The sequence below is a fragment of the Ambystoma mexicanum genome, chromosome 2p, assembly GCF_040938575.1.
Source record: "Ambystoma mexicanum isolate Mex_15411 chromosome 2p, UKY_AmexF1_1, whole genome shotgun sequence".
Lineage (NCBI taxonomy): Eukaryota > Metazoa > Chordata > Amphibia > Caudata > Ambystomatidae > Ambystoma > Ambystoma mexicanum.
The window spans coordinates 35,307,524-35,322,994 of record NC_090923.1 but is presented as its reverse complement, the minus strand read 5'-3'; the positions used below and the strand labels follow the sequence as shown (position 1 = coordinate 35,322,994).

At 56.3% G+C, this 15,471-nt stretch overlaps 1 protein-coding gene across 1 annotated transcript in view; it reads left to right on the top strand.

Moving 5' to 3' along the window:
- Positions 1-5,839: 5,839 nt before the first annotated feature.
- DUSP7 (dual specificity phosphatase 7) overlaps positions 5,840-15,471 on the top strand; it is a 48,235-nt gene continuing 38,603 nt past the window's right edge. The window contains exon 1 of the mRNA XM_069643194.1: positions 5,840-7,128. Within this exon, the coding sequence (XP_069499295.1) occupies positions 6,714-7,128 (415 nt within the window). The 5' untranslated portion in view covers positions 5,840-6,713. The remainder of the gene's footprint in view (positions 7,129-15,471) is intronic.

Sequence of the window (15,471 nt, the reverse complement as noted above, 5' to 3'; positions counted from 1 at the left end):
GTCCGGGCGCATTCGTCTCACTTCAGACCTGGGAACGTCCACTGTACAAAATTTGGTGTGAGGGTGCCGTGGACACAGAGCTAGCAGTATACCAAGTTTCGAGGGCCTCCTCGAAACAGCGGCGGTAACAGAGCAAACGTCCTGTGTAAGCTGGTCAGCCCACTGGCTGGCCCAGGGACACTTCTGAAGAGGCTTACTTTTAGGGTTTGTTGAAGGTGCCGAGAATAGTTGATCCCACTATTCCAATGGGTCGAAGCGTCTTCACAGACCTTCTAAGACGATCAGATGCAGATGGGTCCCACAGGACGACAGCGGGCTCAGGGTGCCAAACCCTCCAGCGGGTCACCAGCGGTTTCTCGACTTGGCTTCTTGTTGCAGGATACTTGGCTCCTTATCCTTTGTTTGTGTGAACTCAGGAGATCGACATGGTAGTGGTGTTTTCAGCCTCCTCTTATCCAAATTTCCCTTCGCGCCAAAACGGAGAGGACACAATGGGAGATCTGCTCACATACACTCACTCCATACGTGGACCAATCACGGACCCCAGTGGTCCCAGGCATTCAGGACACTGCAGATTATCTGGCACCCAGGATGTGTATTGGGAACGGACATCCCAGCCCACATCCTGGAGGCACACACCCAAGACATGCAGAAGTCTGTGAAAGCATTGGGTTTCGCGGGAAAGTGCATGACCAAATAAGGACTGACCCGGGTCGACTCGACCTGGGGAAGGTGAAGGAGCAAGACGGCCAAAGGACAGGACAAAGAACCTCGTGGCATGGCCATTTTGTAGCCAGGCCACCTATTCGTGCCAAACGCGGTATGCGCGGTTAACATGGCAAGAAATGGTTAAAAATATAAGAAAACGATAGCTGCCACCAGTCCTGTCCATGACACATCTGCAAAGTTCATAAAAGTCCAGCGGGAGTATCTAGGGCCTTGGGAAATGATTATAGACCCAAGTGTGCTGTAAGGTAAGTTACATTGCACACTTGTTACATGTTGCAGAAATGTTGCAACATTGGAAAAGTACTAAGGGAAACAAAGTCTCCCAGTACTGACTGTCTTAAGGGCATGTCAGTTTCCCCATAAAAAGTGAGCAAAAGCCCAGAGGAGTACAGCTGAAGGCTGTGCTTCTCTGGCAAAGTTTAGTTCAGGGTGTTTACACAGCAGCATAAAGTCAATTCATCCCTAACTCCCAGCACCCACAGATGTCCTTAGGGCGAGGGCCACGTTGTCATACCACACATTCCTTTACCCAGTCTCCAGATGTCCCATATAGTGCCCAGGATTGGGTCTCACGTATCCTACGCAGTAGGTTCGCCCGGGGCACTGTCCCACAATTTTAATAAAAAATTAACAAAACCGCTAAGTTAAAAACAAAAAACAACATGCCGGGCAGAACTTCACTACATTGCACTCATGTAAAAGGCACCCAGCGCACCACTTCTTCTTTGAATGCTCTGCGGCTGCAGCTAACGCTTGTGTGCACGTTATTCTGTGATAACCTCCCCCCACACTGCGGTAACTCAGTGCTAAAGAGTACAAGATAGACCTAACACCAATGGTCAAACAGAAGGCAAGACCCCAGAGGTCAGCTGTGTGTTATTATAGTGCTCTGTACAATTCCCTCGCCTTCAATATGTGAAACTTGCTGGAAACTGTGTTAATACAATTTAAAGTATTTTTAAAACTCATGTCAAGGTAATGTGCTTTTGGTTCTTTGATACAGTAGTCTGCTTTGGAGAGTTAAGTAAAATGGTTTTCATATGTTATCAAGGGCCCTGATATGACATTTCTATTGCTTTGAGGGGGTGTGTTGTAGGGGGCCCGCTATGGACATCCTGCGGGCCCCCCTGATTGTGACGATCATGAGCATTCTACAGGCACAGTGCCTGTGGGGGGTGGGGCCTGTCCTGGACATGCGGCAGGCCCCATGGTACTACACGAAACCAGCACCAATGGGGGTGGGCGCACAGCTGGCCATGCCCCTGACCATGCAGACCTCTGCCATTGTCCAGGCACGAGGGTCCCATGGCATCAGGGTATGCAGGCCTGTGCCTCCACGTGTAGGCCTGCAGTCTACATGAAATGAGACACAGACTCAGTCATTCCTCTTCTGGAGTCTTCAGCTGTTTTGTCCACGTGTCTGAAGAGCCCCCTTTTATTAACTTGGACCATGACCCGGTCATGGCCCATGTTAAAAGGGCACTACACAAGGGAAGGGATACATTCCTTTTCAGTGGGCTTCATAATTTGCCCTTTTGGGTGGTGGGCGTAGATATGCAATGCTCCCAAATATGCACGTTTTTAGTGGGTGCACTGCAGCTGCATAGCTGTCAACCATTTGAGTGGCAAAGGCGGGTGAATCCCCCCGATTTTGTTTTTGGCGGGTGAGACGCCCATTGGAATGAATGGGCGTGCAAGAGTCTTGGCGGGTGAGAGAGCTGTTTACAAGGCGGGTGACACCCGCCAAAAGCGTGTGAGTTGAGAGCTATGCAGCTGTGCTTGGGTTGGAAAGAGGGGGGAAGTGACCCTGGGGCCCGCCTATGCATGGCCTCCAGTGCACCACTTGCTGGCCAGTTCAGGGAGGCGGGTACTGGGAGTTCTCCTCTCCCCGACTCCCAAGTGCAGTAATACAGCCAATGTCTGCATTCTCATTCTCAGTCCCTCCGGGGGAGCTTGTCCTCGAGCCCCCACCAGGGCAGGGGGGCGCTCTCCCAGTCCTCGCCTTCCCCCCCCTCCCCCTCTGCGCGCTTCCCGCGCTTCCCCTGGAGCAGCAGGCGTCACTCAGGACCCGAGGACGCCCATTGGCGGGATGCACCCCCAGGCCCCGCCCTCCCTCTCCGCACAGTGAATGGGCCGCGGTCCCCGCTCGGCGCGCGGGGTCACGTGTCACAACAAGCGCCGTCAGCGGGAGGGCCTTCTCGCAGAGGCCGCGCGGCCTGTGAATGGAGCAAACGTCTGTCAATGGGGCTCGCGGACGGCGCCATTCATGGCCCGCGCGCGTGCGCACTGGCGTCGCGGGCTGAGCCGAGCGCGCGCTGCGGCCCGGCTGAGCACGCGCCTGCAGCTCCCGTGCCTGCCGCAGCACGCAGTAGGGGACGCACTTAGAGCAATTGTGTCATTTGGGTTTATTCCTTGGGTTTCTTGTCTGAAGATTCAGGCCACCACTTGATTCCCTTTGTGTGTCGAAAATGACATATGCTCCTCTCTGAGCCACCAAGGAGTCCCTCCCTGAGACATGTGCGCGTGTCCCCCACATGGTGCATACATGGTGACATGCACACAGCGTAGCAGCTCGTGTTTACGCTTAGTTGTGTGTGTGGTGAGCAAGTCTAGAAGTGGCTGCTAAGGGGCATAGGCTGGAAGTTGCTTTACAGTTGCCCTGCCTGTGCCTACAGCGGCCTGCGGGATCATGCAGGCACACAGCACCTTACACCAAGGCATCTGCTTCTTCACAGCTCTCCAGGCCAAGGTGGAGCGCCACTGGCTGTCTGCTCCACCGTAGGGCTCAACGTGTCTGCAGAGAACCCAAACTTGGTGTGGATGAGTGCAGGCCACTGGCACCGCCACAAAAAGCCGCCACTGCAGTGCTACTTGGTTGGTGTGACCTACATAGAGTGCAAAAGGCAGACCTTCTTGTACACGCTCTGAGGAGGTGTTGTCATTTAGCCTGCTTTTGTGTAGAGCTATACTTGTTTCATCTTCGAGTTGGAGTGGTCCAAGTGCAGCACACACAAGTCTCCGTTGCACACTGCCGACTCACTGTTACCACTGGCATCCTCTTACAGTATATCTGCCCTGGGGTACATGCATCCCATGACCTTATGGGGTTTGAGATTGGAGGTTATGTCAGCATTCCACTTTTTAAAGTATGTGGCGTTCATGTGCTGTTTTTTACATCAACTTCTATTTGTGTAGAAACAAAAAACAGTTTAAGATAAGCCAGTAAGATAGCTCAGTGGATTGAGCACTTGCTGTTGTGATCTGTGGGTCGCAGGTTCGAATCCCGGCAAGGCCAACTCTGACTGTCACACTTCTGTGGTCAATAAATGAGTACCAACTCTGGTTGGGTGATATTGTATGTATAGATGGGCGTAAGCACTGTATAAATAACACATTATCATTAGGACAGGCCGCTCGCTATTGGTGGATTTTGGACTTGGCAACACTGGGTATCATTCATTGTCGCAATCCCTTCGTCCGTTTGTATGGGCAGTGATTGCAAATACCTTGACCTGGTATATCGTTGGCAGTAAGGTCATGAGCACACGCATGTTGTCCTACATGGCCCTTATCGCGGAGCAACCCTCTGGTTCTTATCTGACTTGATGAATGCACGCTTTAGGTGAGTCCTGCAAGTCAAAATGTCATGCACACGCCCCTACTGATATAGGGCGGGATTTATAGGCTGTAGGCATCCACTCCTTACAACCTTGACTCGTGTTTGTGAGTTGGATGTTGGTCACCAGTGTGTGGGTGACCCCCCACCCTGAGGAAAAAGGTGGAGAAACTGCGCTTTTCCGAACGATGCAACTCCCCCCGTCCTTTATAGTTCAGTGGCGGCAGGGGTGGACAAAGGGGCGGGGCTCCCCTCTATACTTTGCGTGAGCATTTTCTTGCACGTTTATTTTTTATTTAGTATTTAATGTGGCTTAGTCAATGGATTCGACTTTTCACACGCAGCATCATTACAAAAACCTTAAAGGAAAAAGAAGAACGAAAAGAAGGCTGACAATCTACAATTATTTTCAGAACAAACTTGCTATTTACACATCACGTATCACCGTAAATCAAAACTCTGCATCGTGTATTGGTGCAAAAGCGTACGACCCTGGCTGCAGCGACCGTCCCGTGACGTCTGCCTAATATGTTAAAAGGTGTGTCAGTACTCGGGTAGGTGGTTAAGGTGCACAACGATCCGGACTAGTGGTAACAGGCCCTGCCGCCTTTCAGCTGCCGCTTCAGAGACGCTAGCAGTGGCCAGCGTCCTTGGGTGGTCTTCACTCCGAAACGAAGCTTGGTTCTCTTGGCTCCGCACAGCTGTTGGGTGAGATTGTATCTGAAAGCTCGGTCTATGGCTGCGGGGGTTGTGTGATCCGATTCCGAGTTAGGGTGAGATGCTGGCCTCGCACGGAGGCGTGGAGGGGAGGTGCGACCCTCACTCAGACCTGGGCGGGCAGAGGTATGAGTCTTGGAGCCTGCCCCGAGTGTTCAAGCCTGCTCCAAGCTTGGGCGGGATGTCCTGGCCTCCCGGGGGGTTGGGGTAGCAAGGCTGTCACTGAAGGGTAGAGGGGGGAGGGGTGCTTCTACCCTGGGATGAAATGCCAGGCTCTTACTGAGGGCTGGAGGGGGGTGCGCTGCCCTGCTCTGTGGTGACAGTCCGGAGGGAGGAGGGGGTGTCAGCCTGCTCGTGGCTGCTGTGCTAGGCTGAGGGTATCCTGCTCTGGGGTGACGTGAGGAGGCTGGGGGATTTGTGTCATCCTGCTTTGGGGTGACGTGAGGAGGCTGGGGGATTTGTGTCATCCTGCTTTGGGGTGAGGGTGGGTTTAGGGCTTGCAGAGATGGAAAGATGCTGGGCACTGACTGGGTTTCAGGGGTGATGTTCTAGGCTGAGGGTACTCTGTTCTGGGTGGGGGGCTCCAGCAACATCCTGCTCTGAGGAGGTAAAGTGCTGGGCTGGGCGCTGAGGGGTGTGCGATCCGGTCAAGAAATTAGGCATGGGGGGAAGGAGGGGAAGCTGCATTCTTGAATGAGTAGGGGCGAGAGCTGTGGGGGGCTGGAAGGGCAGGGCACCCTGTAAAGTGCTGGGGCGAGAGCTGCGGGGTCGAGTGCATGGGGCGCCCCACCCTCCCTTGTTATGGTGCCCTAGTCCTCACCGTGAATTCGAAGGAGGCTGCGTTGTTCTGCGCACGCTGCCGGGCTCCTTTAAGTCGGGCGCCGCCCCCTCCGGACGAGGCTTGGGCTCTGCCTTTAATTGAGACTGTATCCAAGCCTCAGCAGACAGAAGCTGGAGGAGCAGCCAGCGGAGGCTCCGGAGCACAGGGCAGCACCCCCAACCCCTGGGTAGATACAAGGACAGTGTGCACAGAACACCCCCTGGAGAGGACTCCCCGGACCCAGCACCACGCACCCCCGCCAGCGATCCGCTTCACGGGGCTTCCGTCCCGCCTGAAATCTGAACTCGGACCTTGAATTCGGACTCTGCTCCGGGAGTTCGTCGAGGGGTCCCTGCGCGAGTCCGCGGACCGGATTGCGCTTCCCAGAGGTCCCTGTGGAGTTGGCGCAGCAGGAGTTTGCATCGTGATTTCGGAGGTGGGATCCGCCCCCTCGGATCATGGGGCTGTGACTTCGGAGCTGGAGCCCTGCGATCTGCGCCTTGGACCAAGCTTTCGGAGTTCGGACCGCTGCCGCCAGAAGGTGCCCCGCAGCGCCTTGTGTGGTTATTTCAGAGGAGGCGCTGTGGATTTGCTGAACACACCCTTGCATTGCTGTATACTGCACATTTTAACGTTCCCCCGCGGGGTATGTCGGTGCCTGAGGTCTCTGCACCCCCACCCATGGTGACATTTGTAGGGCCCAGTGCCTGAACTTACCCCTGCTCCCCACCTCTGTTCAGTTGCGCCTGACCTCCACCCCTCCAGGGTGGTCGCCGCCAGGAGACCGTGCCTCAGTCGGCCCCCCCTCGGATCCCCTCTCGGGGGGTGCCCATGAAGACCCACCTGTGGGCCGGCCGCCCGCCGCCCCCGGTCATGGCGGCCCACGCCCCGGCCAAGACCCCCGAGTGGCTGTCGGAGGAGCTGGTGTCGGGCGGGGGGGCCTCGCTGCTGCTGCTGGACTGCCGCCCCCACGAACTCTACGAGGCGGCGCACATCGAGGCGGCCGTGCACTTGGCCCTGCCCGGCCTGCTGCTGCGCAGGTTGCGCCGGGGCCGGCTCCCCTTGCGCGCCCTGCTGCCCGGCTCCGAGGACCAGGAGCGCCTGGCGCAGCGCTGCCGGGCGCACACCGTGCTGCTCTACGACCAGGCCTCGGAGCACTGCCCCGAGGGGGGCACGCAGGGCTCCGTGCTGGGCCTGCTGCTGCACCGGCTGCGGGAGGACGGCTGCGCGGCCTACTACCTCAAGGGTAAGGGGGCCCGAGTGTGGCGCGCTCCTGCTGCCCCGGGGTAAGAGGGAGGAAGGGGGCATAATATTGAGTGGGGCTCCCTCGATGCTAAGGGAATGCCTTTAGGGCAAGACAACTAGGTAGGGAGGGGTTCTACCGTGAGGGTAACTGAAGGCGAGGTGTGGGGGGAAAGCTACCTCGAGGGTAAGGGGCAGTATGGAGTGGCAGCTACCTCAGGAGAAAGGAAAGGCGGGCAGTGTGGAGGAGGGATACCATGCTGCGAGGAGGGATATGTGGGGAGTTACGAGGGTAAGGTGGCAAAGAGTGAGGGGCTGGAACCTCAGGGTAAAGAGGCGAAGTGTGGAGAGTTTGCTACCTCAGGAATGAGGCGAGGTAAGGGCACAGTATGGAGGGCAGGCGCTACCTCGGGAATGAGTGGAGGCGAGGTAAGGGCACAGTAGGGAGTGCAGGCGCTACCTCGAGGATGAGTGGAGGCGAGGTAAGGGCACAGTAGGGAGTGCAGGCGCTACCTCGAGGATGAGTGGAGGCGAGGTAAGGGCACAGTAGGGAGTGCAGGCGCTACCTCGAGGATGAGTGGAGGCGAGGTAAGGGCACAGTATGGAGGGCAGGCGCTACCTCGAGGATGAGTAGAGGCGAGGTAAGGGCACAGTGGAGGGCAGGCGCTACCTCGAGGATGAGTGGAGGCGAGGTAAGGGCACAGTAGGGAGGGCAGGCGCTACCTCGAGGATGAGTGGAGGCGAGGTAAGGGCACAGTATGGAGGGCAGGCGCTACCTCGAGGATGAGTGGAGGCGAGGTAAGGGCACAGTATGCAGGGCAGGCGCTACCTCGAGGATGAGTAGAGGCGAGGTAAGGGCACAGTATGGAGGGCAGGCGCTACCTCGAGGATGAGTAGAGGCGAGGTAAGGGCACAGTGGAGGGCAGGCGCTACCTCGAGGATGAGTGGAGGCGAGGTAAGGGCACAGTAGGGAGGGCAGGCGCTACCTCGAGGATGAGTGGAGGCGAGGTAAGGGCACAGTAGGGAGTGCAGGCGCTACCTCGAGGATGAGTGGAGGCGAGGTAAGGGCACAGTGGAGGGCAGGCGCTACCTCGAGGATGAGTGCCTGTGCCATGATGGTGAGTGGGTATGAGGGTTCCTTCCCGAATGTACTAAAGGAAGGTGTGCTATGATGGGGTTCGAGGGCAAAGTATGAGGGGGGCGGCTGCTACCTGAAGGATAAGGGAGCAAAGTATGACAAGGATGCTACCTGTAGGATCAAGGAGGGTGAGGAATGGGGTTACTTCTCAAGTTGGGTGGGGGGGTATGAGGTGCTAATACTGGGGGGGGGCTGATGTATGATGCGGCTTAAGACCTGATTAATAACGGGTGGGTGAGGTGTAACTTAACCTCGGTAAGGGCTGAGGGGGGGCGGGGACATCTCCATTTGGGGTCAGGAGCTGGACGGGGCACCCACTCCATCTCTTCAAGCCTGCAGCCCACCCCCAAATCAGGGTGCCCTCAACCCGAGCGCCTCACCACAGAGCACAGGGCCCTCCCACTGAACATTGGCACCTCACCTCAGAGCAGAATGCCCTCAACCTGAGCCCTCATCTATAAGCAGGGAGGCACATTTTCAATAGTGGGGGGTTCAAACTGTGGTGCAGGCTTATGGAGGGGGGGGCGGGTACTAACTCCAGAGCAAGCAGAGTCCGAACTGTCGTTTATTGGATGGAGGGGCTCCACAATAGTCGGGTCCGCTAGCTCAAGAATGAGTGATCTGAACTTTCGGTGGGGGTTTACCCCCTCCGCCCCCCATGTAAGGGTTGGCTATGAGGCCAAGCTATTAAAGGGAAGCGGCTCAATCCTGAGCAGGCCCTGCTGCCACCAAGCTTAGGGTGGGGAGAGTAAACCGTAAGTCTAGATTGTGCAGGAGGGCAAACCCCTGTGTGTGGGGTGGGTGGGTCGACTATCTGAAGGCTAAGGGGGGGAAGGGGACAGTCTAGTTGGCCTACCTCAGTCTAAGGCAAGAGGGGGCTGATCCTGGATATTGCCTTTATCAAAAAAGGGGTGCAGGGGGAGGGTCCCACTCCACGTGAGGCTTGTGCAGGAGTTTTAGGGGAGGGCGAGAATGATAGCCGGGTTGCGGGTCAAGCACAGGGGACACTTTGCACTCTGGGGTGGCGGGGTTACTGCGGCCATTTCTGGGGGTAGGAAAGCTGTAGTGGCATGCCATGGGTGAGTGTCTGTGCAGTCTTTCCCATTATGGCCGCCAGTGGCCTTAGCCAAGGGAAAGGTTGGTGAAATCTGGAGCAGGGAGCAGGATTGGTGAAATCTGGGGCAGGGGCGCTGAAAGAAGGGACTGGGGGTGGCCGTGAGAGAGGGTACTTTTCTGTTGGACATAGTTGGAGGTTTGTTGAGTGCATGGGTTCCTCTTGGGCTGCCAGTGGGTGATCAGAGGGGGGGGGGGGGTGGTGACAGGAGGATTTGATGTGGCAAGATTATTCTCTGAAGGGGGCAACATGGGTAGCTAACACGGGGCAGGGGTACCGGTGGAAAGTAAAAGGCACTCTCCAGGGCCTGTACAAGTAGGCCCTGTGCAGGGAGCTGGATCTGGCAGTAGCAGGGTACGGAACCGTGAAGCTGGGGGTCGCTCCTTTACCACGGCTGCTGGCTGTTTCTTGCGGTGTGATGGGGGAGGGGGTACTGGGAGGTAGAGTCCGGTTGAAATGAAGGACCCCCCAATATTGATCACCTGCTCACTTTGCCACCTGAGAGACGGGGTGACGCCACGGGATAAGAAGGTGCCTGGTCACTGCACGGGTCATGCGTACCCTTTGGGGGGTGGGGGAGAGGGTACAGTTCATCTTGGGTCACAGTTAATACCCGTCTGGTATTCCACCCTCCGTGCCCCCCCCCCCCATAGTTTTGTTCTCCTAAACAGCCTTTCTGTGGCCTGACGTGTACAACAAAAATCTTTAAATGCATGTGGGTACAAGCAAAGTCGTGCCACCTGGCATGTGGTTAATACCCAGGTGACTGGACAGCAACTCGCCCTAGACCGCTGTAAGTCTGTACGTAGGGCTGACTTGTGGTTGCCCACCCCCCAGGATGGTTATTCTGTCCTCCGCAAACGGGTGCTTTGACGAAACCGATGTCGGTTTGTAAATAGTGCAGTGGTAGTGCTTGTTGGGCCCCAGCTCTGCTTCTACGCGCTGTTCATATAGCGCTGTTGCAGCAGCACGGGCTGTGTAGTGCCATGGTGTTCTGCAGCTTGTTGGTAAAGCGCCCAGAGCATTCGGAGACGCCTTTTTCTTTTTCATACCTTTAAATATGATTGAGCTGTCAATGGCCACCGCGACTAGGGGGACTTCACGTTAGGGGGCGGCGGGGGCCCTGGGAGCACGTAGGCGGCTGGGGGGGGGGGGGGCGGTCAGCAGCAGTGTCCGTGTGTATCACAGACGTCGACTACTGCAGTTTCGATGGTACCCGGGGCAGGAATAGTCCCGGCGGTGCTGCTGTGCTGTTCGCTGCCTTCGGACTGCTTGCTGGGTGTGTAAGAGACGGCTAAGCGAGCAGTCTCTACATTCGACTCGTGGGAGCCGTGTGTAGGTTCTCATGATGTTTACACCCGCCCTGCTAGCCGCTGGCACAGGGAGTTGGGGAGGGAGGGTAACGTGGGCCCGTTCCTACCCTTCACCCCCGGCGACGGGTTTGGGTCAATAGTGGGACTCGGAGTAGTGGGAATATAAGTGCGACTCGGAGCCTACACCAGTCCACCGGCTGTGTAAAGGATTGTACAGGTAGCAAGACCCCGCCCCTCGGGCCCCAGCTGGTAAGTGGCGAATGGGGGTCGCGAGTGTCAAACGTTGCCTTCACGCGCTCATTGCCAAGTCTGGGAACTGATAACATCGCTGGCAACTGTGCCCCTGGTCACTTCTCAAACCGCCCCCTCTCCGCTTCAAGAAATGTCATTTTTGTGTTTAAATTCCATGGCACCCGTTTTCTGAACCTCCTAAAGGTGAGTTGGCACGCTGGGATTTCCAACCTGCGACCTGCAAGTTACATACACACAGTCTGCAGTAGGCGCATTGGCCCACAGAGCCTTCTTTTTGGAGTGCAAATCGGCAATGAAGCAACAGTCGCCCTACCCACTGAGCTATCTGGCGGAGAAAGAAACGCCGTATCCCCTTCAGAAATGCTGAACGCACAGTATAGCGCCTTAACGGCGGCAGGGTTTATGTACAGTCAGTTGCCGCTATTGCTTGACACCTAATCCTACACTGCCCTGGGAGCTCCCAACACAGCACAGCTGCCTCTCACCTCAGTACTATAGACAACCTATGTTCCAGAGGCGAGGGGCTCGGCACAGGAGCGCCCGAGACAGCATGGCTGTCTCTCTGGGTGCTGGGGTCACCTTTGCCTTGCTCGAGGAGCTGCTGGCGAGTTCTAGAAGCCCTTCCACCCTGCTGGAAGCTTCTCCAACTACACTGCTACTTTACAGGAACTGTGGAAACGGGGGAGTGGGGGGAGGGGGGGGTACTCTTCTTGGCGGAAGTTTGTGCAGGGGGGGATACCGTTAAGTGTGTTGGGGGGGGGGGGGGTCCGCACTGCTGTAGTTATTCCCGTAGAGACTCTTGCGGCCGGCCGTTGTGCAGTGTTTGTGCCCCCCCCCCCCTGTAAGGGCCCCACGTCACCATTGGCCCGGCGCAGTGCTGCCAGGGAGTCTTCGGGCGGCAAGACTCGTGTGAGAGGCCCGGCCCTGTGCCAGCTTGGGGGCGGGATGCCCGCCGGCCCTAGACGCCCCCCCCCCCGCGTGTGTTGGAAGCGCTGGGACGTGTTAGTTCCTGCAGCCTCGGATTGCAGCAGTCTTCGCAGCATCGGGTTCCCTTCCGGAGCGCCCCCCCCCTTCCCCCGCCCGTTGGCTCTTTGCCAAGAATGCCTTATTTGCACCGAGTTCTGCAGTGCAGGGCCCTAATGTAGCACGAACGTCCGGTGCCGTTCGTGAGGTTGGTAGAGGGACACATGGACCCCTTATTTAAGGTAACCGGTGCAGTTCACCTTTTACCGGCACCCCCTCCCTCTGACTATGACGATGAATGCTCCGACTTTTACCCTCGGAACCCCCTTTTTTTTTTAGCCCCTTCTCTTTAGGGTCGTCCATCTACCCCGCTCCAAGGACCTCCTCTCCGATCCCACTTCTGGAACCATTCCCTCCAGTGAGTGCCTGCAGGGGAACCCATTCCACCCCCTCCCTCCCTCCCCCTGGAAGTGTTTGCAGAGGTTTAGCGCAGGCATGTGACTGCCCATCAGACTCCACTCTAGACACCTCCCCCACCCCTGCACACACATGCCATCAGAGGCCCGGAGGAAGCGTGCTCTCGGGTTACACCCGCCACACTGCACCGCCTCCTGGGGGCAGTCCGCTTCTTCAATGGAGGAAATGCGATCCCCAGTCTAGGGTGCAGGAGGGGGGACTGGGGGAGACTCAGCGCAAGCTCGGCCGGGCGCATCAGGCCGCTACTCTAGGCGCTAACGCGGGAACGTGCGTTTGTCAATAGCCACGAAAGTGTCACGCGCGCGCACACCATCGCATCTGCATTCAGGAGGCATCGGTTCGAATCCCGGCAAGGCCAACTCAGCCTTTCATCCTTCCGAGCTCGGTAAATGAGTACCAATTTTGGTTGGGTGATATTGTATGTAAATATGTGCTCTGTAAAGCGCTTTCGATTAAGGCGCTATATAAATAACTTTATCATTATCCATGGGTGGGGGAACGCCTGGCTTCTGCCTTCCCGGAAGTCCTCACACTAGAGAGTTCGCTTCAGTTCTCCTGGCCCAGTTGTGTACCTGCTCCTGAGATGGGCAGTCTCTGGCATAATAGAAGGTATTCCTCGCCCAATTACCCCAGGTTGCCACAGTGGTCGCCGATGTCCTGTACCCCCAAGGCTGCATCTAGAAATGGGGTACAGGGGCAGCACAGGACCGCTGCAGCGTGAACTCGTGCCACAGCTGAAGAAGTGGACTTGCTCCTCCCTCCCCCCACGACCTCTGCATTTGTTGCAGGAACAGGGATGTCCATTTCCATCAGAAATGACTTGCAGTAACACATTTACAGAGGGCGGAGGCATTCTCTGGAAGGGTTTCTGAGCGTGTGAAAACTTGGGACGTATACCTCACAAAACCTACAAAGCAAATGTATATGCAAACTGGTAACTTTCAAAAGTAACATTAACCGAGGAGGCACGTGCCCCCAACTAAAGGAGGAGTAGTGCTTCTTTACCTGTACACAATTAAGCGCCACTGGAGGCGGTGGAGGGATCGGGCAGGAGGGTGGGCCAGAGGGCACGCGAGTACAAGCCGAGCGTTGAATCCACCGTTTGGCTGGCTTTGATTTTAGGCCACGCTGTGTGTGAGAGTCGGACACCTCCCTCTCAGTCGTAGTAGAGCGTGTGCTTGGAGTGGGCCTTGTTCCTCTCGCTGGGAGCTTGAAGCGTGGGCCTTTATGGTTCTGTCCTATGCGGTGCAAGAAAACTGCGCCCGTCTCAGTCTAGCCCCATGGTAGACAAAGCCTTCACCAGGGTCCCGGTATCGTCTCAGTCTCCACCCATGGTGGACGAAGCCTTCACCAGGGTCCCGGTATCCTCTCAGTCTCCACCCATGGTGGACGAAGCCTTCACCAGGGTCCCGGTATCGTCTCAGTCGCCACCCATGGTGGACGTAGCCTTCACCAGGGTCCCGGTATCGTCTCAGTCTCCACCCATGGTGGACGAAGCCTTCACCAGGGTCCCGGTATCCTCTCAGTCTCCACCCATGGTGGACGAAGCCTTTACCAGTGTTCCGCTGCCGTCTCAGTCTGGCCCTGTGATGGACGAAGCCTTCACCAGGGTTCCGCTGCCGTCTCAGTCTGGCCCTGTGGTGGATGAAGCCTTCACCAGGGTTCCGCTGCCGTCTCAGTCTGGCCCTGTGATGGACGAAGCCTTCACCAGGGTTCCGCTAATCAAGGGACCGCCAGGGCTAAGGATCATGCCATGGCCAAGAAAAAGCCAAGACTTGCAAATTAGCTAAGTATGTGCTTTGCTTAACGCCTAGATGTGTGTAGGGGCGAAGCACTCCTCCTCACTGCTTGGGGAAGTGTTATTTCGACACAGCAGCCCTTTGAATGCCAAGCAGGTGTTTCTTTTTTGGAGGACCTGCTTTGTTCTCTCGGCTCCTGGGGGGAATGTGCTTGCTACAGGGGGGAATGTGGTTGCTAATCTCCATGCCGTGTGCACATTTCAGCCAGTGGTCGAAGTGTACGAAAAGAAGTAGTGGAACCAAGTTCCCTGCTGACCTGCACCCACTCCCCAAAAACCCCATCACCACGCCCCCTCCCACACACAATACAAACCCCCAAACACATGCACCTGCTTTTTAAGGGAATGATCAGTTGCTAAAAATGTCCAGGGTACTGATGGCACCTTAGGTGGGAGGGGGGCGCTGCTCTCATTTCATCCTGTTCTTGATATGCCTGCGCTTCACCACAGTCGGGGTGGGAGTGATATACAAGCAAGTGTATTCCTACTGCAGCCATGTTGCAGCAATTACCACATTGCCCCCTTTCATGAGAGCTTCAACTGAAGACCAAAGCTTCTATGATCAGTATGGGTGTAACTGACTGAGGGGGGGGCGCTCCCCACGTCTGGGATGGTCGTCTGGTAAAGCTTTCCTCACTTTCTTAAGAATGCAAGGACCGTGAGTCGAGGCCCCGTATTCCCGGGGCCCAGTCTAGACTGATGTCTAGCTCCTTAAAGGCTCAAGCGCCTGGAGGTGGCGCCTAATATGGTGCGGTACGGATCCTGCTTGTGGAAAATGGTGCTTTTTGAAGTTTAGAGGTTTGCCACTGTGAAATCTCCAATTTTGTTTTGTTGCATGTAGTCTTTATCTTTTGTTACTGGGCTGGAGCAGACACAAGTGTTATATGGAGAGTGCTAATGTCCCCTTCCCTGATAAGCCACTGGGGAAGTGCCATTTGCATTCCAAAGCCCCTCATTCTGTGTATACCCCACAGTAAATGCCTGCACCGCATAACCTCTAGCTAGTCTGTGAAGTTGACGTGCACACGTGCACGTTGTATCCAGAAGATGCTCGTGTGAAACTTCTGTGATGTGAACGTAAGTTGGGCAATGCACAGATGTCTGGTTTTCCTGTGCAGGTTAGACATTTTCAAGCATCAATGGCCCTCATTACGACCCTTGCGGAAAGTGACTGACCGGAGCGCCACAGCGTAAATAGCGTTTCCGCCATTGCACGAAGGAGCAAAGTGCGGCCCATTCCGACCCATCGGGCACGAGCACCACGCCACGGCGGAAGTGCAAAGTCCGCGATG